Here is a 26001-nt window from a genome sequence, read left to right as displayed (position 1 = left end):
GAATAGGCTCCGAAACTACTTGGCAGATTTGAAAAATTCTTTCACTGTTGGAAAGCTACATCATTCCTGAGTGACATAGGCTATATTTCATTTTCAAAAAAATAGGCATCCTTACTAAAATTACGATAACATTAACATTTGTTTATTATTTGATACAATTCTAACAGATGGCGCTGAGTTAAAGGTAGTAGTTTGGCAAGACGACGTTTGCCAGGTCAGCTAGTGGTATTCATATTTTGGAATGTTGAAATAAAAAACTTTATAAAGAACTCCTTTAACCAATCAAGTTCTTTACTAGCGGCCGGCTCCGGCTTTGCACGGGTGGACATTGTATATAGAATACTAATTGTCAAATATTATTTTGTTCTATTAATATTTTTATAAGCACATGCGATGAAACTTATTTTTAGACATTTTTTATATCTTGGTTAACATTATTGTAGATTTAGTAGGGTACATTTTTATTTTCTTGCGATTGAAACAGCCTATATTAAAAAAACTCAAAAATATCTTTATTCATATAGGTACACTTATGAACGTCAAAAAAACAAATTAATCAGACATCTTATAAACAAAATAGAAAAACTTAATATAGAAAAAGAAGATGATTGGCCCATAATCCAGGCGTATTAACTCTTACCAACGGAATCTAGCAAAATGGAAGACGTAACAAAAATCGAGAAATCTTACAAAGACCTTAGAGGAGGCCTTTTTCGGAAGACAAGTTGTAACCGAACTATAGTTTGCCGATAATCAATAGATAATAAACTAAACTGTTAGTATAGTAGTTAAACTCTAGTTAATAGTCAAAATGGGTTTTTTAGATAGTAGTCAAAAGTAAATTAATTTTAGGCAGACTAAACTACTCTGTGTAGAACTTGCTACAACAATAAAGGCTTTATTATTATTATTATATTAATCAGTGATAATATAGTATTCAAATGGTGAAAGAATTTTTAAAATCAGTACAGTACTTTTTGAGCCAATTCGTTACAAACACACTTACCTACAAATCTTTCCTCTTTATAATATTAGTATAGATTACAAAAAATATATTTTTACTATTTCAATATTATGGAGTATTACTCGATGGAACTTTGGAGTCATCAATCTCACAAAAACTGCAAACGCCCAATGCTAATAGGGGCTATAGGATATTAAGGTACATGTGTGATTCCAACTACCCACATCAGTGTGAAAAGGTTACCTAACACACAATTCTAAAACATTAAGCATTGGGTTTAAATCATATCATAATTCTCAAAGCACTTATAATGTATTCTAAAACCAGTTCAATGTTACATAATATATTTCTACCTGATGTTGAGGTTAATGACCTTCGATTCAAAAACTCAATGCTATGATGTTTAGGCCGCACTACGGCTATTTAACGTGAGTAAAAAAATACATCTTGGTTTAATTCAAGAGAAAGGCTGTTTTTGAAATTATACTTCTTTTGACGCGATGGAGAAAAATGATGAGAGTGAATTTATACGATGCTACACACCAACACCTAAATTTGACATCGTAAAGTTAGGTCTAGGTGGCATGGAAATCGATAACTATGTTCAAGTTGTATATTCTAGTATTTTTATATTTAGAACACGTGTTTCGTAACAGTACAAATAAACAGTGTGAATAAAAAAATATTATTTTGGTATTTTGAAATAATTTCATATACGACGGTGATAGTATTTACTAATAATTTATTTATTTAAATAAAATCTTTTTGATTTATCGTTAATCACTACTGCTTTTTAGTTATTTTTTTCCAATCGCCAAAGAAATATAACTTCTAACGCGTATACATATTTTCAATTTCTTTTAGTTTTAAGCCAATAGTATGTTACAATATACTTTCGGCAGTATTTCTTTCTTTGAGAGCAAATTGTTAGAGCTTGTTATGTAACATTGTAACGACATAAATGTAGGAGTAGGATATTTAGTTGTGAGTTTGAGAAAAAATGTTCATCTAGAGTTAAAGTCTATGTTATTCAAATATTCAAGAAAATACAAGGTGTATTTCTAACAAGACTACAAATGAATTTATTCAGTCTGTACTTTGGATAGTAATTGGAAACTACATGGAAACGCTATTGAAAGCTTTGATTGTTGGGGCGCATGCGTTGTTTTATTTAGGCCTAATCCAAAAAACCTATTTCAATTATCAAAATGTCGCTTCTATCGGAGAAAGAATATTTAAATAAAAAACTCCATTAAAACGGTCTATTTACCGAGCCGGATGGAGGTCCAGACCCGTAATTACGTTTTTTTAACCAACAATTGAGTTAATTTTTTACCGGGAAAGGGTTTTACGCTTTGTGGCCGCGAATGACGCTGTAATTTTGAACATTTGATTACATCTCGTAGGGCGATGTGTTTTTTGTCGGTCGAGAGTTCAATGATACAATTAACATAATATGGAATTATAGAACCTTCCTGTGTTGGCTTGGAATGAAAGCTTTTAAATAAAATCTATATAAACAGATTACAACATAAATAACCAGCAAATCGATATATTTAATGTGACTAAAAATTCATAAAAATATAATTAAAATTTAATTAACACACAAAATTTAATAACCAATTAAAAAACTAATAATGGCTTTTTTTCATTTTTCTTCAATATATATTATAATCTATCAATTAATTAATCTTAGAACTCATAATTTAGAATTTAGTATGAATTTGTGCGTTGTAAAACTAATAAATAAATATGTATAAAATAATTATTTTAATAATGTTTAATGAGTACTTTAATAAAATAAATGAATAAATAAAAAGTTTTTTTTCTAAGTAGAGGTAGACATTTATTACTAACAAAACACACAAAATAATGAATCAAAGAAAAAAGAAAGAGAGATAACATTTTTTCTTTTAAATAACAAGGTACGATGCCGTTGCAAGTCTCCACGGTAATTTTGACATTTTTATTATTACTATGTAAGTTAAGAAAAATATACATTTTGTTGTAGATTTGTATTCTTGATAGATACAATAATGTTGTGTTATAAGATAAAACATTAAATTCTAAACGAATTCAAAAAAAAAATCACTTTTGACGGTCACTTCTTTCTATACTTAAAAAGAAGTGTCCCTCAAAAAATATTCATAACTCGATGCTTTATCTAAGCCATAATAAATGTTTCGCGTTAAAACAATCCAAACATATTACATGAATGTTCAATATCTTATCTTGTCAGTGGGTTAACTGTAGTAATCTATTGTCATTGATATTATCTATGTTTGGTTGTTGGTGGCGCCTTGGGGTTTTAGTGGGTATGCAAAAAAGCGAGTCCCACACTTCTGCACCAAGTAGTCGGAAGGGTATGCGCAATGCTTTTCCCCAAGTAAAAAAAAGGACAACCTCGATATAAATTATTTATGAATCACTTTTAAAAAAATCAAAACACTTTATAAGCCAAAAAGGTTTAGGTTAGGTTAGGTGTAGGTTGTCCACACTTGCTAATTAAAATTTGCCGTGGTAGCGTTAACCTTGCCTAAAGGGACTCCTTTTAATAATATTTTTTAATAATTAAATTTTAAGGTTAGTTATTAGATATATTTTTAGTTTGTAATTGTATATTAATATATTTTATAATGTCATGTAATAGAATCATTAAAATATTAGAAAAGTTAACGTTAGTACGTTTCGACTATATATTTTAGCAGTGTTGGCCTAGTGGCTTCAGCGTGCGACTATCATATGTAGGTTCGACCCCGGATGTGCACCAATGGACTTTCTTTCTATCGCATTTAACATTTGCTCGAACGGTGAAGGCAAACATCGTGAGGAAACCGACATGTCTTAGACCCAAAAAGTCGACCATGTGTGTCAGGCACTGGTCACCTACTTGCCTATTAGATATCGTGAAACAGATTCAGAAATCTGAGGCCAAGACCTAAAGAGGATATAGCGCCACTGATTTATTTTTATTTATTTATTTCTAGAAGTATGTACTACCAGTAGGTACTCTTCGACTTATGCCCTTAGCAATATATTGCCACAAATTTAATATTTATAGATGTAAACATCGTTCTGTATCTAATTATTGTAATTAATAATATCTTATATCAATAATTTAAGTGTGATTCTTCGGTAGCGATATTAATACTTCTATACAAATCACGATCGTATGAAACGTCGTAGTTAAATTATATCCAGTTTTTTGTCAAGCCAGACAATCAAGTTTTTTGTACACCTTTTTGTTACACTTCTAAATATAACCGAGTGCACGAGAATTCCTTGTAAATTATTTATTTAATGGTTTCAATGAATTTATTTAAAAAACTTATTTTTAATTTTTTAAAAGGGATCATTACATGATCATATTTTGCATCTTTTTTTATATAGAAGAGGGGGCAAACGGAAAGGAGGCTCACATGTTAAGTGATACCGCCGCCCATGGACACTCTCGATGCTAGAGGGCTCGCGAGTGTGTTGCCGGCCTTTTAAGAATTTGTACGCTTTTTTGCTTTTTTGGACCTTAAGTCGAATTGGTTTGGATCTTGTTGAAGCATTCTTTACGTAAATCAAATATCAGTTTTGCATTAGTTATTTTTTATGGTAACTTCTTAAAAATAAAATTCTTGTAAAAAAATTGTAAGCACTGTATATTTCACTATTAGTTTAGCATTTAAAAAAAAATAAAAATAAAAAAAAATACGTTTATTTTGGAACATAAGATCTTCTAGGTATCACTTATTCCACGTCAATCAATTCGAACTTGTAGGCATCCCTACACATCGGCAAAGACAGAGGGTGTAGGCCGAGAGAAAAAGCCGGTAAAAAACTCTCGGTACTCTTTTAAAAAAGCAAATCATCAAACAAAATGATCGTAATTTCGTTATGTATCGCGAACAGTAATCTTTAGGCGCCAGTGACCATAGATAATGTCAAAGTGTCATAACGATTATGCTCTAATGATTTTTTAACTGTCAGTTTTTTTGTGGCTATTTAAGTTTGAGAAGGAAACAAAGTTGTGACGAATTTATAATTAAACAAATTTTCGTTAAAAATATGTTTCTCAAATATATTTAAAATTTAACGGATTTTAATGAAATACTTTATCAGCCTCAGCTTCGAACGATTGGTAATGTTCTCTATATTTTGGATATCAATAAAACCTATGCCACCCAAACATTGTAAGTAGTATTATAACGATAAAATATGTTTTTTAATCGCCCCAGTATGATTAATTCAATTCTTTCATCACTAAAACATTTGTATAAATTTACATATTATATATAATTTACATAAGACGAGTTTCGAGCTTTCGATGACTAACACATACATAAATATTTGAATCTATGAAACGTAATAATCGCTTAAGGCCCTATCTCACGAATTCCTGTGTCAGTGACTCGGGGTATGGGGTGCTTAATGGAGAGGTGAAGACATACGCTGTCCCGTAATAATAATTAGTTATGTAAAACATTAAATTAATGTAATTTTATCATTTTTTTATTTGGATTACTTGGCTTACAATAAAATTTATCGTGTTAATTTAAATCATGTATCCATCTTTTATTTGGATACATAAACTACTCAATTCCACCATATATTTTTCCCTATTAAAATAAATAAATAAAAATATACAGTGGCGCTACAACCTCTTCAGATCACAGATTTTTTAATCTGTTTCATGATCATTTTTTTTAAATTTAATAGGCAAGTAGGTGATCAGCCTCCGGCCTTCCGGTGTCTGACACACGTCGTCGACTTTTTGGGTCTAAAACATGTCGGTTTCCTTGACCGTTCGAGCGAAATCTTAACATTTTTCCCTTTTGCCCTACTATAAGAAACGATGACAAAAAATGGAAATAATGTACTTTTTTGGAGTTTGGCCATGGGATAGGTCTTTAAACCGACTCCGCGCTTGCGAGCATTCTGGAACTTGGCACTTAAAATCAGGAGAGCCTTCTGCCCGTCTGCCCCCTGTTCTTTAAAAACCCCTGACCAACAAAGATGCCAGTTCTTCTTACCCGCTCTACGCCCTTGACTTGTGAACTGGTGGTAAATGTAAATTTACGATTAATTTAATTTGTTTTCCTTGACGTTCATAAGTGTACCTAAATGAATAAAGATATTATGACTATGACTATGACTAAACTTATATAGTTTAGTATATTGACGTTCTCCGGCTATGTATTAATAACTTAGTAATGTATCCAATGATGTTTGTCTCTGGTATAACAGGATGTAACAAGTTAGTTAGGTCCTTAAAGATAAATGCGGTAATATTGGAGAGACTGGGGCTGCATGTGCCAAATAATCTCGGCGTGGTAAGTGGTCGCAATTGCTTGCAGTGCCTCAAGCGCGTACAAATTGGTCACCAGAGCTGAACAGGGCCGGATTTGCCACGTAGCAAGAGAAGTAAATGTTACGGGCCCCGCGCTTCAATGAACCCGAATATAATATTCGTAAGCGTAATTAAAAAAATTATATAGCAGTGTAATTATTTAGTAATTTTTCAGTGTTTTACTATACTAACAACGTATGGACTTATTAATTGGTCTGAAGTAAATTATTTTATTTTTATTATTATATAATATATCTTGCCTCACTTCCACAAAAAAAAAAATTTGGTAACGGTTTTTTTCTGATAAAGTACCATATAGCTATGCAACACATAAATTATTCAAAAGATAAAAGTTCCGAATAAGATGCTTCGCGTTTCATGACGAATAATCTGACAGTCGTGAAACGCAAAAATACTGTTTATCCTACCAATAAGTAATCATTAGCTTATTTGGAACTTATCCGGACATTGTGAAACAGACCCTAAATACTCTAAATTTGTGAAGGGCACTTGATAAAATTTGCTACAGGCCCCACGAGGGCTATAATTAGGGTGACGATTCTGGAGATTTTTTTGCGCCGACTATTTTAGGTGGGAGCAAAAAACTGCCGTATTCCATCTTATTGACAGAACGAAGTCTGTCTGGTTCGCTAGTTACTTATAGAAAAGTTTAGGTTTTGTTTATATTATTATTATTATACAGAACAAACGGCAGGAGGCTCACCTGATGTTAAGTGATACCGCCGCCCATGGACACTCTCAATACTTTTATTTTTAATATAGGGAAAGGAAATAATTAATAAATAAATAAATTTTCCGCCTGCATACATCGCGATATGTTTTCGTGTTGATCCCACTGTAAGTGAATGTTATTTTGCGTTGCTGAGGTTACAGTTTTGGCCTTATTATTATTATTTAATTACAATTAACAGGTTTAATTTGTGCAAGGTAATTGGCAAAACTTTACAAATAAAAAAAGTGCGTAAATTAATTACATCTCTTGATTCCTGGGAGTTCTGAAACCTTTTATTGACGTTCAAGTTATACCCAAAGTTACCCACATGAATAAATTATATATAGATTTCAACAAGCTTTGTGAACACCAAGGCTTCTCTGCGGTTGCTTTGAAAGTTACCTTTACTCCTAAAACGAGTGACTCATGGGAAATTTGATACCGCGGTTAAAATTATAAGGAAATTCAAACCCAATACAGGAGCAAGTAGTAGCAAATCTCAACTCAGAGATGACAGACAAGTGTCTGTGCATAATTATTTTTATTTAAGGCGAACTATGACTCAAATAAAAATTATTTTATACCATACAGAAATTAAAATTATATGTATGTGTCGACAAGGTTTTTAACATCATATTCAAAAACTAAAAATTTGAGTGAAGTTATTGATGGTAGGAAATGATTGTGAGGAGTTTATCATCACATTACATATGACGCAGGCCCTTGCAAATTTAAAAAGAAATGGTGTTTTAAAATAGTGACGCAGAGTTTGTTGCTGGTTCTAATAGAAGAACTTCATTCCTTTCTTTTTTCTTCCTTTTATTCTTTTAAAAGTTTAGAAGCATATTATATTGACGTTCATAAGTATTTTGAGTTGATTATGATCGGAATTATACCGACCACGAATTACGACCAACCGCTAATCTAAATTATATTACAATAGTACATAGATAGTATTGTTTTTTTTTATATAGTCACGTAATAAATTACGTGATTAATCATTTCTATGAATACACCTGCAGGATAATTATATGCTGAGTAATTTTACGGTTAAGTAGCGAGCTAAGTCTTTGTCTTTCTTGTCTAGAGTTTTTTGTTATGGAATAAAATAAAGCTTTATTATTTTTATTATAATTTTACGGTATTCTAATTCTTGCCGGTTCCTGTAGTTCTGTGTGTGTGAGTTTGAAATAATTGCTTCGCTGGGAATCGACACCCCCACGCGACGGGTTCGACGGGTTCGAGTCTCACAGGAGACGCCCTTACGCGAGTCGCGGGAACCCCACCCATTCAGGCTGAGCTAAGCTCGCCAAAACAGCCAGTGCAAAGCTGTAAAGGCCAACAGCGAGTCCATCGCGAACAAACAACGTGACACGTGATTTATATATATTACTAGCTGACCCGGCAAACGTTGTTTTGCCATGTTTTTGTGCCAAAAAATTTAAGTTTATAATTAACAAAAAAAACATAAGGGATGATTGTAGAGGGGTGAAAATTTAGGGTTGCATGTATTTTTGTATGGTGTATCGTAAAGAAATAAAAAAGAAAAATTTTGTCTTAAAAATAAATAAAAAATGTAGGGGTGGACCACCCTAAACATTTAGGGGGATGAAAAATATATGTTGTTCGATTCTCAGACCTACCCAATACGCACAGAAAATTTCATGAGAATCGGTCGAGCCGTTTCGGAGGAGTTCGGTTACTAACCCCGTGACACAAGAATTGTATATATTAGAAGATACTTCAAATACATATATCAAGACAAAAGTATATAACACTCAGATGTATCCGTATTAGGAATAAACAGTACTAGTACAGTATAATATGGTTTGCGGGTAAAATGCGGCAAGTGTCGCATTTCTTTTTAATCTAGGTTCAAGGCTTCTGCACAGATTAATATCTGTCACCGGATATCCGGAAAATTTACATTTTGCGTTCCAACGTTTCTATTCAGTATACCAATTAAGTTAACTTTTATTTTAACTGTATAAAAAGCTTGTAATTTTAATATTTATTGAAGTGAAACTTCTTTAGGCGCATGAGGGTAAATTTTTACAGATTAAACGCCACGAAGACATGCAGCGTTTTTGTCGAAGAAAATGAAGAAATTGAGACCGATTGAGAGAGACTGAGAAAGATCTAGAAAAATACACGGTTTTGGTTGATTCGTTTAGTACTTCCTTTAGATGGCAATTCTGTCGCATAAACGCAGTAAACGCAGATTTTTATTTATTTATATTATCATTAGGACATATATCGTATGTAAACAGTGTGCATATAGATATATAAATACATGGAGTGATTATATACTGGTACATGATCATCTATTGGGGCTTTTACCTTAGTAATAATTAATTTACAAAGAAGTTTCACTTGTGGTATGTGTACGTTGTACGCACGCACTTTTTTATTTGATTGCTTCCACTTGCAATTGGAGACGGCAGTGCGTCTGGTAATGCGAATATGCATTTAGATATCTTATATATAAAATTCTCGTGTTGTTTGTGGTTAAAATCCTCCGAAACGGCTTTCCTGATTCGTATGAAATTTTGTGTGCATATTGGGTAGGTCTGAGAATCGGACAGCATCTATTTTTCATCCCCCTAAATGTTAAGGGTCCACCCCTAATTTTTTTCTTTAATTTTGGATTTTAAAAAAAATTAATCTTTTTATGATTCAGCATTAGTATAACACATATAACCCCTAATTTTCACCCCTCTACGATCAACCCCTATTTTTTATTATAAATGATATACATGGCAAAACGACGTTTGCCAGGTCAGCTAGTAATGTATAAATGGCAACTAATGGATACTAACACTTCAGTCTTGGCCCAATTTTGTAGTTTATGAATTCACTCATTAAAACTTGTCATTTCTGTATTTATGGCCCCATGATTAGTAACACGTGCGATAAACTCCAATAAAATTTGTCGTCACTCGCTTTAACATCTGTAATATGTCAACTGCATTCCTCATATCCTAATCTCAAATAACGTAGGGCGTGGTTTTATTTGTCATTTTAATGACAGAGTTTTAGATCTTAGTGATTCCTTTTTTATAGACCAGGGAACAAACTGAAGGCTCAACGGATGTTACGTGAGTGAGCGAGTGGCGAGTGCATTTCCGGAAAATGCCGACTAGGTTTGAAGAAGTTTATTCTGAATAAATTCGCGTCACTAAAAAAAGTACACGTACGGAATAACTGCATCAACGTCCAAATCTTCGGCGTGTTTGGAACTGATCCATTGGTCCCAAGGAAAATTGTAAACTCGCACCAAAATACATGTGCGAATGTGTGTGAATAAAAAAAAATCATGTGTTAGGTCATATATATATAGGCTATAGAACATATAGGTTAGGTTTTGAAGTCTGAACTCTGAACATGGCTGTCTATAACATATGGAGTAGACATAATTGAGAATATAGAAGTGAAATTGAGGTATTAAGACATTATGAACAAAATACTTTTAACGATATAAATGAATTTACAGCTTACGTTTTCTAAAAGGCCAGCAACATACTTGCCGTCTGGCTGTGTGTAACTAAACATCCTGTGAGCATTCCAGCCTATTTAATAATATTTTATCGTAACGTTCTGAGTTCTTTATAATGATCGCAATTTTTTAATACGATATCAGATATAAAGCATTGTTTATTAAATTTAAATTAATTGTGAGATATAACTTACGTTTTTACATAGTTTATCATAAACAATTGTTAGTTTTTTTTATTTAAGTGAACATTTAAAAACTACTGGACCGGAAAAATTATTTCTTCTAGAATGCTTTATTTTTAATGAAATATTGAAAACAATATGTAGGAAACCGCGACCGTATTATATCACAATGTCGGTGTGTGATTTTGTTTAGATAAATATTACTAATAATATAATTAAATAGGTCAATTAATTGTGAGTAAAAGCTTACGTTTTTACATATTTTAATTTAAAGAATTGTTAGTTTTTTAATTAAGGGCAATTAAAAACGATATGACCTTGAACATATTTCTTCCACAATTCTATATTAGTATTACCAAAATAATTTTAAAAAGTAATAGCCGCAACCGAATTGAATATTTAATTTTTTTTATTGATATGATAGGACGTAGATACGTACAAGTTCATATAGTCTTTTTTTAATACATATGTCTTAAATATTGATCGTTGATGTCCAGGCGGCAAAACGACTTTTTTTGCTTTTTTTACATAGTTTTTTTTTACATTATTGTTGATGTGAGGAACATGAAGCAAAGCACGATTACGAGTCTGGTAGGTAGGAATAATGAAAGGGAATTTTTCTAGAAGTGACCTGCATATTATTTTATTAGAGATGATGTCATGTTGAGCAATAAATAGTATTGTTTTCGAGAGAATTAATTTTAAAATGTTCACACGCGTTTTTATAGATATTAACCTTGTCTTAGGAGATGCATTTTATAAAGTCTTTACGTATCTTATCAACTTTAATATAAATGTGTAAACTTTAATTTTTTTTATAAATGTGACGAATAAAATGATCCTAATCGTTGGAATTGATTTGCTCCAGTTCAAACAATTTGTATTAAAAACTTGGCGATTGAAAAGAGTGGCGGAAAGTTTTTTGCCAGTTCTTCTTACCCGCTCTACGCCCTTGTCTTGCGAACTGGTTGTAAATGTAAATTTACAATTAATATATTTTGTTTTTTTTGACGTTCATAAGTGTACATGTTTACCTATATGAATAAAGATATTTTTGAGTTTGAGTAATGATATAATAATTCTAACTAATATTCCAATATCTACTCTAAACAAATTGACGATAAAATTCCGTCTTGGCGTGGAAGGTTGTATTAATATTTACACATTTTTTATCACCCTACATCTAACAAGCCACTGGCGACATTACGTGTCTTATGGAAATATTTAGTATAGATATGACAAAAAAAAATTTTATAAGCATCGTCTTCGTAATAAGTCGCGGGTTTAAAACCTGTATTTACGTATACTAGTTGAGCTAAAATGTTCATAAGCTGATATAGAATCTTTTGATGGAATTCGATTATTCAATATAGGGGTAATGGCAGAAGGCTATTCGTGCAATCTATAATATAAAATAGCGAATCTCTGAGAGATAAATTCAAGGAAATTAATATACTTTTCCCTAGCAATATATTTATGAAAATATTATGTATGTATACAAAATAGTGATAAGTTTACTTAATACTGGAAACAAACGTAGGCTGCAATTTACCCGTAGGTACTAGAGTATTTAAACTTAGTAATCTTTTTTTGGAAAGGGATACTCTTCTTTAATAAAATCCCAGAGGCTTTTTTATCTCTGTCTTTTAATAAATTTAAGAAGTGTATTAAAGAAAAGCTGTGTAAAAAGGCTTACTATAAAGTTAGCGATTATCTAGTTAATAAAAGGGCCTGGAACTAGTGCTGGGCAGGCTACTTCTAATTAATTTGCTATATTTGTTGTAAAATAAGTATTGTTTGATGATTTTCTTTTTTAAAAGAGTACCGAGAGTTTTTTATGTCAGCTTTTTCGGCCTACACCCTGTCTTCTTTGCCGATGAGTAGGGATGCCAACAGGATCTAATTTAATGACGTGGAATAAGTGATATATCTCTATCATATGTTCCATAATAAACGTATTTTATTTTAAGAGAAAGAGTGAGAGGCTTAGAGACTGGCACATCGATAATACACAATATTTCGCTGCATATTTTATAATTAGATATGTCTTTAGCCTCAAAATAGGCTTTAGTTTTGACATTTACATTTGATTGACTTACACTAAAGAATACCTCTTCATCAGTGCAATGATGCCTCATAATTTTTATTGATTTGTGACCGTGCATAACTTGATGTAACAGCACTTTCTTTTATTCAAAATCGCGCTAATCTCTACCAACTACTATAATTTAATATTTGTCTTATCGAGATATAGGCCACACACACAAAACACATCTCACCTATATATGACAAGCTTTTGTAACGATATAGGTTCGCTATGTGGAATAGTTTTATGCCGGAAAAATGTTTGTTTTCCCAGGAATTTTCACGCGAGGTCACGGCTGAAACTATGTTTTCTTGTTTCAAGTCAAGGCAAGACAAAGAATACATTTTCATTCCCGTTTTCTTAGCTTTAGTTTTGAGCTACGTGATCGTTCACTCTAAAGCATAGTTTTTTTATTTCATAAGTTAATTAGCATTACATTATATATCTTTTGATTTACAAGTGATAATAAATCGTAAATAATCTTCCATTATTTAATTCCCCGACAGAGGAACCGCTAACGAATTCATATTCGCAAAAATATAAAAAGACGCTAATAATAAATAAGTTAAAAACAATGTTTAAAATGCGCCAATTTTTAATGTCAAAAAAAGTTTTTGAGTTCCAATTCTAAAATACTTAAAAGAAATAAGTGTATAAAAAGATATGTCTAAAATCGTATAAAGTTGAAATAAATTTATAATAATCATTATATAAACGATAACTGTCAAAATTAAGCATTTACAGTCTATAAAGTTGTAGTAAATGCCCATAGATAATAAAAATACAATTTTGCCTAGAAAATTTTCGAGTGTTGTTTGTGTAGTAAACGTGTAATATATATCTTATCTATCAGCTGTAAATACTAGGCTTAAGAGTATTTGTTTAACCCAATTTTTATTTATTTAATAAAAAGATAATACAAGAAGCTAGAACCAAAAATAAAATAATAGTATTAACGAAATTATAATAATTAATTAGGAGTATTTACCTATAAATTTTTGAAGTAATACGCGTTTTTAAGAAGCTTAAAAATTAATTTCTTTCAAATTTTAATGCACTAAAATAATTTCAGACAAAAATGAATATTTATTTCCCTAGTACTAATTTTAAATAAATAAAATACTTACGCGCTGTAGATTCCTGTTTTGTAAAGAACGACGAAACTTACACTTCACAAAGAGTCGATAATTAAATAACTAATATTGTTATTTTATATATAAAATACAAATAATATTTATTATCTGCAAGTGTCGCGCGTTTTTCACGCCGATGGAACTTTGAATGTACAATTTTGAACGAGGCGCGAAGTGGTAACTTTTAGCGGGAAATAATTGTGACGTTTCACTTGTTCCGTCACATTGACGCTTCAACAACGACATCTATCACATTCCGATTAAATGAAAAGTGTTGTCAATTGTCTAATGCCATCTAGGGACAAGTAGCGGAATCTAGACGCGCTTTAATATTATCCACTAGGTTATTTTTTTTAATTTTAATCACAAAATGTTTCTCTTATTTTCCGTAATAATACATACGTATGTATTAATACGAGGCAACATTGTAGTCTTATATTGATATGAATATAGTCATAGAACATAAAAAAAATCTAAACGGGAAAGACTGCATTGCAACTATTCTGCGCCTTATCATTTATATATATATATATATATATACATATACGTGTGTGTTTTAGATAAAGTCCCATTCGAACTAAATTAAGGGAATTGAGATGTTTTTTATGAGGTTCTTTATAACTAGTTTGTGTATTGGGTAAATAAAAACAAATTATACATAATATTTATTATAGCATACAATTCTGTACAGATAAACACTCATATTTTCTAAACAGTAAAAATAAAGCCTAATTAGAAAAAATGTACTTCATTGCAATACTTGTACAAAACAAAGGTTTCTTTTATTGGATTTTACAGATTAATTCTTTCCATATCTTAGTATTGTCAGTTACCATAGTAACCATTACATACAACATGGTAGTCATGACAACGGTGAATATTTAGGCAATTCAAAGTAGTCGGCCTAAATCTTTTATTTCTATGAAAAGACATATTCAATAGTATAATAATAAGGAAAATAGTGAGTAAGAAAAGAACTGTTTGATTGAAAGAAATTTTATGCCCGGAAATCTTTTTTTTTAAATTAATTATTTGTGACAGTTCATTTATGTCATGGCCATAATGATATATGATTTGATATTAATTTTATATCTTAGGTTTATACTAGTTCATTACTTAAAATTTAATACACTTATACCGGAATGGATTTTTTTACAGTATTTTATACATGTTACGAAAAGTACTGGATTTTTAATCTTGATTTAAACATGTTTCGGTAATTCAAATGTGTAATGGCCGCTAACAAAATAACGTACCTACAAATTAATGACCACACAAAACACAAATCTTAACTAAATTCTATATCAAACATAATTTAAATATATTTAATTCTAAATTACCAGCTAGAGATGGGTGACACTGCGCCAACTTCATATGTCATTTGTGACTGACAATTTGTTAAATATTCTCCTAAAGTTTCACAGTTAGACTAATGTCAAAATTGAATAGTTCTTATACAAGTGTCAAGTAGCACCTGTCAATGTCAACCCAAGAAAACTGTATGTTACACTGTCACCGATCTCTAGCATTATGAACCCACAGGGTCGGATATGCTTGTAGCACTACAGTATTAATCACTCTCCAATTTCGCACCTAGTCGGAGCTGCTTTATCTCTTTTTGGTGTTTCTTTAATTTCTGTAACAAATTATTTATTATTAATTCTAGTTATGGGGCCATTCAAGTATTACGTAAGCACTATTCTGTTGTCTTTGATTTTCTTATTTGGTGATGACGTTAAAAGTCGTTATTGACTTTTGTAACACATATCACCCACACATTGTCTATGCTTGAATACGAAATGCATTTTCGAGGATTGCTACAAAGAATTAATACTGTTAAGTATACTTTTGAGGGCTTTGCTTACCTTAGCTGACAAGAGGGGGGTTGGTGTGTGTGTGAGAGGGTGTGTGTGTGTGTGTGTGTGTGTGGAGATAAATTGCAGTAAATAGCTTACGTAATACTCTAACAGCCTCTCAGAAGTGAGGGATGATGCTGAACTGGTTTTCAGCCACAAACGCTCGCCTTTATTATGTTTATACTATTGCTAATTTAAAGAATTCAATATCTAGGTCGAAATTTCATTTAAATAATACATACACATATCAGTATTTAATTCCTAATTCATAAAATCAAACCTACTACGTTTGTTATATGTTTAAATGATTTTACCTTTGTTAAGTGTGTTCGCTGGCAGCTTAATGCCTGGCTTCAGTACCATATTGCCGTCCTGCAATGAAAACCAATGTGATCACTACATAGTATAAAACAAAGTCGCTTTCTCTGTCCCTATGTCCCTTTGTATGCTTAAATCTTTGAAACTACGCAACGGATTTTGATGCGGTTTTTTTAATAGATAGAGTGATTCAAGAGGAAGGTTTATATGTATAATAACATCCATTAAATAGTGGAGAAGTACTGTTATTTTTGAGGTTTCTAATGTGATGTCAGGCTGAACCCTACCAGTTTTATCAAAATAATGTACTAAGTATTGTACACATTGAAAAGGTCGGGTAGGTATATTATCGGAGCTTTCCAGCGACGGAAATGACAATACATAATAAAAACCTGCTTTTCATCAGCATTGCACCCGTGCGAAGCTGGGGCGGGTCACTAGTAATATATATTACAAAAATGTAATTTATTTACATGAGAAACTTATTAACAACATACACGTCGCCATCAGCCGTCCCAGATTTAGTCTACTAGGTTCATTCAGACATGTATTTTTAATGCCATAAATTTGAAATTAATAAATTATACGATAAAGATGTATTTGTTATTTTTGTCAAACCATGTTTAGAGCATGTATTTACAGAAATTTGTTAAATTTGAGAATTACTTAATTAAATAAATAACTAAATATAAATTCTGAAATATATTTTCTCTAAATTTATTAACAAATTTTTACATAATGAGAATTTTATTATTTGTAATAGAATTATTACTATCATTGTTATCGTTATTATATATTTTTGTTATAAATGGCTTCGAATCTCTTGGAATCAATCGTGGTAGGGACAAGAAAAAGATGGCGCGTAACCGAAACTTGTGACGCATAACCAAAAATGTGACGCGTAACCGAATAATGTGACGGTAATTTTTTGTCCAACGCCGAAAGAAAATTTTTCCTAAATATCTTTTTTTAAGTCTTTATTAAACAATGTTCTAATAATAATATATTAACGATAACTTCATAACATACCTTCATTTCGAGTAATCCCTGCTTGGCCATCGCTTCAACATCCGACTTGGTCATCACAATTTTCTGTACCTTCACAAATTTCTTGCCTATTTGCATTTCACATAACTCACGTTGCGCTGAAAACAAACAAATTAAATATATGCCGGCAGTAGTTGATAGTTGGTACAAATGAGACAGCGTTATCGAGCGCTAGCGTACGTGCACGTATACGTGCATCTGACGTCATTGAACGTCTACTACGTTTCGGGTGTATAAAAATCCGCTTCGCCGCAGACTTAAATCTCTCTCTTTCTCTATCAAATCAAAATCAATGCTAGTCAGTGTCCACGAATAAATAGTTTAATGTATAGTACGGACGCGGAGCACGAAGAATTTCGTACAATGACCTTTGGGACCTTTGGTTAATGACCAGTGGTTAAAAACATTTTTTTTATAAGTACGAATATTAAAAACGGTAGCTTTGATTTTTATTTAGACTAAACGGCTTGATGGATTTATAAAAAGGAAAAGTTATGATTGCGACTAAGATTTGGTAAAAAAAACAGAAATACTCTTAAAAAAACATTTAATTTTAGTCAGAGGCATCTATTGGAATCTCGGAATCGGCTCCAATGATTTTCATGAAAGCGATAAATCGATTTAGCTAGGAATCATTTCTAGAAAACGTCATTTTATTCGTGTAATATATTTTCCAAAAAACACAATTTATAAAAAAATACATTTAGTTAGTTAAATTATTAATATCTGATATATATTACTACATATATCTCGTGTTTTACTTCGGAACGAATACACAAGAATTGTGTTATTGGAAAATTTATATAAATAATAATTTTAAGTAAATTAGTTGAGAATCAACTTATGTTAAGTTCGGTTAGATTAAAATGAAAATTAAAAAAAAATCTCAATACTTAAGTAACAGTATAGACAGAATCAATTTTGTTTAGTAATTACTTACGTCTCGCATTCATGGGTAGAGGCATAGGTTTGACTCCTGGCGGCAAAGCCTTTATTGGTACCTGGAAAAACAATTAAATCTTTGTATTGAGATTAAGACAAAAACAGCAGTCCTTGATATTGCATTCACTCACACATTTACACACTCACACATTTACATACACACACTTACTCATGCACTCAGGCGTGTTGATAACGGTTAAAAAAGAAAAATAAAATAAGGTTAAATTTATTACATATTATTTTAAAGAATTAAGTTTGTTTATGAAAGAGCTGGGTTCACAGGTATTTTTTACTTAAAAGGGTTTCCAAATCTTACACTTAAAGAAAATGTACTTAAAATGAATAAAGACTTTTTATTATTATTATTACCTTCTTCAGTGTCTGTCCGGTTGGTGATAGTATGACGTCATTCGATGGTGACTTTTGCTCTATTGTCGGAGACTCTTTCACAGGTGTCTGTAAAAAAAATCCAAGTTCACATCAGAAGTCACCATTGGAGCTGTCAAACATTTATTAATCCATATTTTTTTTGGTATTATTTTATATTAAGATTCTATATGTTTATAAGATTTGGATATGCACTTCTTATACTTTACCCATCATATTTTTTCCAAACTAGGGTTGCCTAGAAGAGTTCGCTTGTTATCGATAAGGCCGCCCGTTGCATATATATATTTTTTATGTAAAGATATTAGCTAATTAAGTTAGTAATAAATCTTATTTTTCCATAAAAATTACAATTAACAAAAAATAAAAATATATTACTTCAAGAAATGAAAATATTTTACCGTTGGAGTAGAGGATTTGTCTTTCTTTCCATTGTTAATTTTCTCTTCAATCTCTTTCAAATCGTTACTTGCAGTGTCTTCTTTTCTCATCTTCTCTGGTCTGAAAGAAACATTTTTACATTGACCAGGTTAATTAGTGAAACAAACAAAATAGGGCATAGACTATTACGATAAATTGTTTTTGGTCTCCGATTTCTGTATCTGCCTGTATCATGATCATAATAGGCCAGAAGGTGATCAGTCACATGTGTCTGACACATATCCTATTATGTGAATTTCATATGCGTAAAATGCGCAAATCTATTTTCTAAAAATCCTTACTCTTCTACATATTTATAGTTAATTATCAGTTTTATAATAGATCAGTGTTCGCCTAGCGCCAAAAAAAAAGCACGAGTGTGTAAAAGCCCACATCCCGAACGCTACGTATACGTACGTATACGTATACAGTTGAACTTTTTGAGCGAATGTATCATAAAATTCGTTACGTAATACTTGAACGCTCCTTTTGCCTTAGACCCAAAAAGTCGACAGCGTGTGACAGAAATCTGAGGCTCAGACCTAAAAAAGCCGCACCACCTATTCATTTTCTTTTATATTGCGGGAAACAGACTGGATGTTAAATGGCACCACCGACCCTGGACCGCCACTGGGGGCAAGTGCGTTGCCGGCCTTTTAAAATTTGGTACGCATCTTAAAGGACCTTAAGACAGGCAGTTGTGTGTGTGTGTTATTAAATGCAGTTGTGTGTGTGTGTGTGTTATTAAATAATGCTTACACTTCTTTGCTCGCGTCCTTACGCGGTCTGCCTCTCTTCCTCGGGGTCGGCGTAACACTAGGCGAGGGCAATGACCCCGACTGAGGCTTTGCCTTAAAACTAGTACGGCGCTTTATTTTCATCTGTAATAAATACAATTATGTAGTATTTTTAATTAATTCCAAATCCTATACATACTTATATAATATATATTTGTTGGTAGCCATAAGCTTTCACAAAAATTACAAAATGTAATATATTAACAAAGAATTGCCACGAACAACATACCAAAAAAGTACGTGCGTACAACGTACACGTGAAAGTGAAATTTCTTTGTAAATTAATTATTACTAAGGTAAAAGCCCCAATAGATAATCATGTAGCAGTATATAATCACTCCATGTATTTGTATATCTATATTCACACTATTTACACAATGTATAAAGCTTCACTTCACAACATATTATAAAACAAAGTCGCTTTCTCTGTCGCTATGTCCCTTTGTATGCTTAAATCTTTAAAACTACGCAACGGATTTTGATGCAGTTTTTTTAAATAGATAGAGTGATTCAAGAGGAAGGTTTATATGTATAATAACATCCATTAAACAGTGGAGAAGTACTGTTATTTTTGAGGTTTCTAATGTGATGTCGTAAATAATTCAATTTTTTCCGCTTACATTGCAAACGCAGGCTGAACCCTACGAGTTTTATCAAAATAATGTACTAAGTATTGTACACATTTAAAAGGTCTACAGACAACTCCGTGATAGTATATGTCGCGTATATTATCGAAGCTTTCCAGCGACGGAAATAACAATACATAATAAAACCTGCTTTTCATAAGCATTGCACCCGTGCGAAGCTGGGGCGGGTCACTAGTGATAATATAAATAAAAAATCTGCGTTTACTGCAAAAGTCGTTATGCGACAGAATTGCCATCTAAACTTCTACTATGTCACTACTAAACGAATACATTAACCAATATCTTATATTTCTTCTCACTCTCTCCCTTTTCTTTACAAAAACGCTGCACATCTTCGTGACGTTTCCGTTTTAAATCCGTAAAAAAATTACCCTCATTAAAGAAGTTTCACTTCAAAAATATATTGTGTAACCTACCTCCGGCAAAGTACCCTCAATATACTCTTCATCATCCTCTTCCGTATCGCTGTCCTCCTCCGAATTTCCCTTCATGTGGTCTCCCACCATCTTGGCGTAGTCCTTCACACGGGATGGTCGACTGGAGCGACGCACTTCATCGCTTTTATCGCTTCCGTTCTTCACTTGACTCTGTAAAGCGTTTAATGTGTTTTTTTTTTAATAACAGATTCTCGTTTCTTAAACCCCAAGTCGAATTGGTTCAAGAAGACTCAACCTGACACATGATATTTAATTAAATAAATTATTGTGAAATTGTGAAAAAGTAAAAGAATTATTATTGAAGTGAAACTTCTTTAGAATCGTTGTGATTTCAAACCGGATGCAACGGAAAAGCGACAGTAAAAAGAGACAGAAACATTAATTCATATGATTTAACGTGGGAGAAAATGAGATAGATAAACTTCTTTAGAATCGTCGTGATTTCAAACCGGATGCAGCGGTAAAGAGAGACAGAAACATCAATTCATAAGATTTAACGTGGGAGAAAATGAGATAGGAGGCATTATACAGCCTCTCTTTACTGTCGCTTTTTCATTTGATCGAATTTCAAACTTTCGATGTTTTAGTTTTTGCCAAATTAAAAATTTAGATTAAACTTATAAATTAAAATGTATCATTAAAATATACTGTTTTTATAGAACACACACATTTAGATATTGGAAAATGATTAATCTATATTAGATTAATTATAAAAACTTTGCTTTTAAAGGTTTCACTTCTACCATGTGTGAATTGCACATATGTTTTTTTATATTTATATTATATTATAGAATAGAAAAAGAATTGTGTTGAATATTAGAATATAACTGTCGTTTATTTTTTCAAAATTATTTTGTTCAGAATTAATTTATATTACTTGAGAAAAACCAAATTTAATAAATCTGCTTTCATCGGAAACCATTTTTAATTACCTTTAATTAAATTTCTTTAATCTTGTTAAGCTAAGCTAGATTTTATCGCGGGCTTTGAGCGGCAACCGAATCAAGAAATTCCGTAACGAAAATAAAAACCTAACAGACGATGACGTAATATAGGTGCAACGAATTCTCGTTAGAGCGGGACAGAACGCATTATCATGGTAAAGTGGTGGATTGAATTAATATCAAAGAAAAAGAAAAATCTCGGCAGATGGCGCTGCAGACGGAACTTTCATACTTTGTATAATATCCTAGTACAGGAAATATTATACATAAGAATGTATAAGATGAATCACTGTTTATCAAAAATTTACCTTTGGTATTTCTTTTACTTCTTTATCCTTCTTCTCCACCTCTCTTTTCTCTTCGTCCTTTTCCTTCTTATCTTCTTTCGGCGGCTCTTTATTCTCTTTTGTGAGACGTTTTTCAAACGTTTTCCTCTCGACCGCTGGCGATTTAACTAAAAATGATTTCCTTTCTTCATTTAGCCTGTAACAAATGAAAAATATATAATCTTTAACGGATATTTTAATTTATATATTGTATATAAATATATGAAACATATTTACTAATTTATTACAGAAATATATACATTATCTTTACTATATATGGCAAAACGATTATGTTGAGAGAAATTAAAAAAATAACTAATGAGTATATAGTATTCAACATATAATATACACTGTACTGTAAATTCACTCAACGAACATATAAATATGTTAAACACTAAGATTTTCAATTTTTCAGGGGGCAAACGGGCAAGAGGATCACTTGATGTTTAGGGATACCGTCGCCCTCAATGCCACAGGTCTCATGAGTGCGTTGCCGGCCTATTACGGTACGATCTTCTTTTGAAGGACCAATTTTTTTATAGACCACGGGCAGGAGGCTCAGCTGATGCTAAGTGACACCGTCGCCCAAGGACACTCAATGCCAAAGGGCTCGAGTGCGTTGCCGGCCTTTTAATAATTAGTACGATCTTCTTTTGAAGGACCAATTTTTTTATAGACCACGGGCAGGAGGCTCAGCTGATTTTAAGTGATACCGTCGCCCAAGGGCCACTCATGCCAATGTGCTCGCGACTGCGTTGCCGGCCTTTTAATAATTGGTACACTCTTCTCTTGAAGGACCCTAAGTCGAATTGATTCGGAAATACTTCAGTAGGCAGCTGGTTCCACAAAGTGGTGTTAAAAAACTGCCTTGAAAAATGCCGATGATGAAACTCAGCTGCAGATAAAATTCCAAACAACTCTTCTAAACATTCTAGAAGATGCAGTCTGTTTTTCTATCTCTTACTTACCAAACAACTCTTCTAAACATTCTAGAAGATGCAGTCTGTTTTTCTATCTCTTACTTACCAAACAACTCTTCTAAACATTCTAGAAGATGCAGTCTGTTTTTCTATCTCTTACTTACCAAACAACTCTTCTAAACATTCTAGAAGATGCAGTCTGTTTTTCTATCTCTTACTTACCAAACAACTCTTCTAAACATTCTAGAAGATGCAGTCTGTTTTTCTATCTCTTACTTACCAAACAACTCTTCTAAACATTCTAGAAGATGCAGTCTGTTTTTCTATCTCTTACTTACCAAACAACTCTTCTAAACATTCTAGAAGATGCAGTCTGTTTTTCTATCTCTTACTTACCAAACAACTCTTCTAAACATTCTAGAAGATGCAGTCTGTTTTTCTATCTCTTACTTACCAAACAACTCTTCTAAACATTCTAGAAGATGCAGTCTGTTTTTCTATCTCTTACTTACCAAACAACTCTTCTAAACATTCTAGAAGATGCAGTCTGTTTTCTATCTCTTACTTACCAAACAACTCTTCTAAACATTCTAGAAGATGCAGTCTGTTTTTCTATCTCTTACTTACCAAACAACTCTTCTAAACATTCTAGAAGATGCAGTCTGTTTTTCTATCTCTTACTTACCAAACAACTCTTCTAAACATTCTAGAAGATGCAGTCTGTTTTTCTATCTCTTACTTACCAAACAACTCTTCTAAACATTCTAGAAGATGCAGTCTGTTTTTCTATCTCTTACTTACCATACAACTCTTCTAAACATTCTAGAAGATGCACCTCTATGCAGACTTTCTTTCTATCTTCTACTTACTTTAATTTAGGAGTAGATGTTATAACTTGTGTACGTCGAATTTTGGGAAGCTCCTGAATTTTGGGGGTCGATTTTCCAATATCCGGCCGTGGGTTGGTCTGGAATAGAATAATGTTTTATATATTAATCAATATATTAAAGTATACCTTTTTAAATCACAAAACAGAATCTTTGATCATGATCATTCGTTAATCTGGTGATCAGCCTCCTGTGCCTGACACATGCCGTCGACTTTTTGGGTCTGAGGTCCGAATTATGATGTCTTCCTACACCGTTTGAGCGAATATTAAATGCGCACATAAAAAGTCTATTGGTGCACAGCCGAGGATCAAACTTAGGACCACAGAGATGAGAGTCGCACGCTGAAGCCACTAGGCCAACAATGTCCAAACATTTATAGTAACATATAATAAAGTAGTAAATTACAAGTCAAACCTTCGGTTAAGTAAGTAAAAACAGATTCTTGGTAAAATATTCAACCTCAAAAATATACACAAGAATATTTCTATTGAAATTAAAATTACAATTAGCGCAAAAGAGACCGATGTAAGTGTAGTGTGAAAGGGATAGATGTAGTATTTGCTTTCTTTTTAAAAATTATAATTAGCGCGAAAGAGATCAACATATGATGTTAGTGTAGTGTGAAAGGGATAGATGTAGTATTTGCTTTCTTTTTAAAAATTATAATTAGCGCGAAAGAGATCAACATATGATGTTAGTGTAGTGTGAAAGGAACGGATATAGTATTTGCTTCCCTATTACTGTTTGTATGAATAATAAAAAATTATACCCTTTTCAGATCTTGCAGCTCCTTCTCCAACAGCCGTAAGGATTTATCTGTGAACCCGGCGCTGTTCGTAGACTCCGCTTTCGCCTTTACTTTCTTCACCGGTTCTGTAAATCGTAATTAATCGTAAAAAATCGGTTGTCTGTAAAGTCGGTTTACTGACAATAGTTGAACGTGGCAACGTCATAGGAAAACACTGATAGAATGGTTGTATTTATCAAAAGAAAATTTTAATTTTATTTGTTTGATAGATATTTTGTCTGGATATGGTAAATGGAAATCACAATTGAATTGATCAAGTTACATTTATTTGTACGCATATATCCGCTTGCACTTGAAGCTTTAAATGGAACGCCTCAGAGCGAGGTAACGCCGCATGAGTCATATTTTTTCGTGCGTGCAGCCGGCTCCATCGATTTAAGTCAACAATAAAGACATTCTTAAATCTAACTCTCGACTCTTGACCTACATGGTTATGATTCTTACGAACGTTTTAAATTAACTAAACGTACGTATTCATTTCATTACCATTCTCGGACATATGAATATAGTATGAAAACATTATAGAACACTATGACTGTTAATGAACATAGTCAATATATATTTATCGGGATGCACCCTTTTTTTTTAATTCAATAGTTTCTAAAAAATCAAATTCTATTTACATTAGCGAGAGCACTATAAGTTATTGCTGGCGGAGTGTGGAGCGCAAGTAACTTTTAACTCTTTCTAGTGTTAAAAAGACCTTTGCAGCTGCAGTTGGTAACACTTATATATTTTGGTAGCTATTTTGGAAGCTAATTTTCCGTGAGTAGTTTTATTTTGATGAGACGCCCAATAATTTCCTATACGAAACTCTCGATTGTGGTAGCTAACAGAGGCAGCAAGGATAAAATATGTTGATTTGATGATTCTCAAATATTTATTACTAAATGAATTTTTTTTTGTTAAATCTCAAGACAATTATCTAAATTTTTCGAAAAAATATTTGTCCTACAAAATCTATGGTTTGATCAAAGAGTGATCATAAATGATTACTACCCAGCTGATTTTTTTTTTACTTAGTTAATATTCATGTAATTTAATAGACATATTGTCCTACAAATTGCGCGGTACGTTATCCTGGTCCTACGCTCAAAAGAAGTAGTACAGATCCTTGATGTAAAAATAATTACTATAAACACGAAGAGATAAAATAATTAAACTATTTTTTTATATACCTAAACGGACAGAATCCTCACCAAGGTCAAAGGCAAAATTATTTATTAATTTAGCTAACACAATGCACGGAAGAGAAGAACTGGCAATAAACTCTCCGCCACTCTTTCTTTTTAAGTGACACCACCCATAGACTCCCATTGCCAGAAAGCTC

The 26001-nt window shown here is 32.2% G+C and overlaps 2 protein-coding genes across 3 annotated transcripts in view; both read right to left on the bottom strand.

Annotated features, from left to right (window-relative positions):
* The window catches only part of LOC110995507 (aquaporin AQPAe.a), a 53737-nt gene extending 39649 nt beyond the window's left edge, over positions 1 to 14088 (bottom strand). The window contains exon 1 of the mRNA XM_022262706.2: positions 13927 to 14088. The gene's annotated coding sequence lies outside the window, so the exon portion shown is untranslated. The remainder of the gene's footprint in view (positions 1 to 13926) is intronic.
* A 496-nt stretch (positions 14089 to 14584) lies between these two features.
* The window catches only part of LOC110995502 (RE1-silencing transcription factor), a 34686-nt gene continuing 23269 nt past the window's right edge, over positions 14585 to 26001 (bottom strand). For both annotated transcript variants that reach the window (XM_045633407.1, XM_045633408.1), the window contains 11 exons: positions 24633 to 24736; positions 23843 to 23940; positions 22036 to 22210; positions 20763 to 20933; positions 19662 to 19783; positions 18884 to 18983; positions 18465 to 18551; positions 18094 to 18154; positions 17136 to 17251; positions 16103 to 16160; positions 14585 to 15568 (listed from right to left, as the gene is read on the bottom strand). In XM_045633407.1, coding sequence (XP_045489363.1) covers positions 15507 to 15568; positions 16103 to 16160; positions 17136 to 17251; positions 18094 to 18154; positions 18465 to 18551; positions 18884 to 18983; positions 19662 to 19783; positions 20763 to 20933; positions 22036 to 22210; positions 23843 to 23940; positions 24633 to 24736 — 1154 coding nt within the window. In that variant the 3' untranslated portion in view covers positions 14585 to 15506. The remainder of the gene's footprint in view (positions 15569 to 16102; positions 16161 to 17135; positions 17252 to 18093; positions 18155 to 18464; positions 18552 to 18883; positions 18984 to 19661; positions 19784 to 20762; positions 20934 to 22035; positions 22211 to 23842; positions 23941 to 24632; positions 24737 to 26001) is intronic.

This window comes from Pieris rapae, chromosome 23 (assembly GCF_905147795.1).
Source record: "Pieris rapae chromosome 23, ilPieRapa1.1, whole genome shotgun sequence".
NCBI lineage: Eukaryota > Metazoa > Arthropoda > Insecta > Lepidoptera > Pieridae > Pieris > Pieris rapae.
This window is presented reverse-complemented; position numbering and strand designations above follow the sequence as displayed.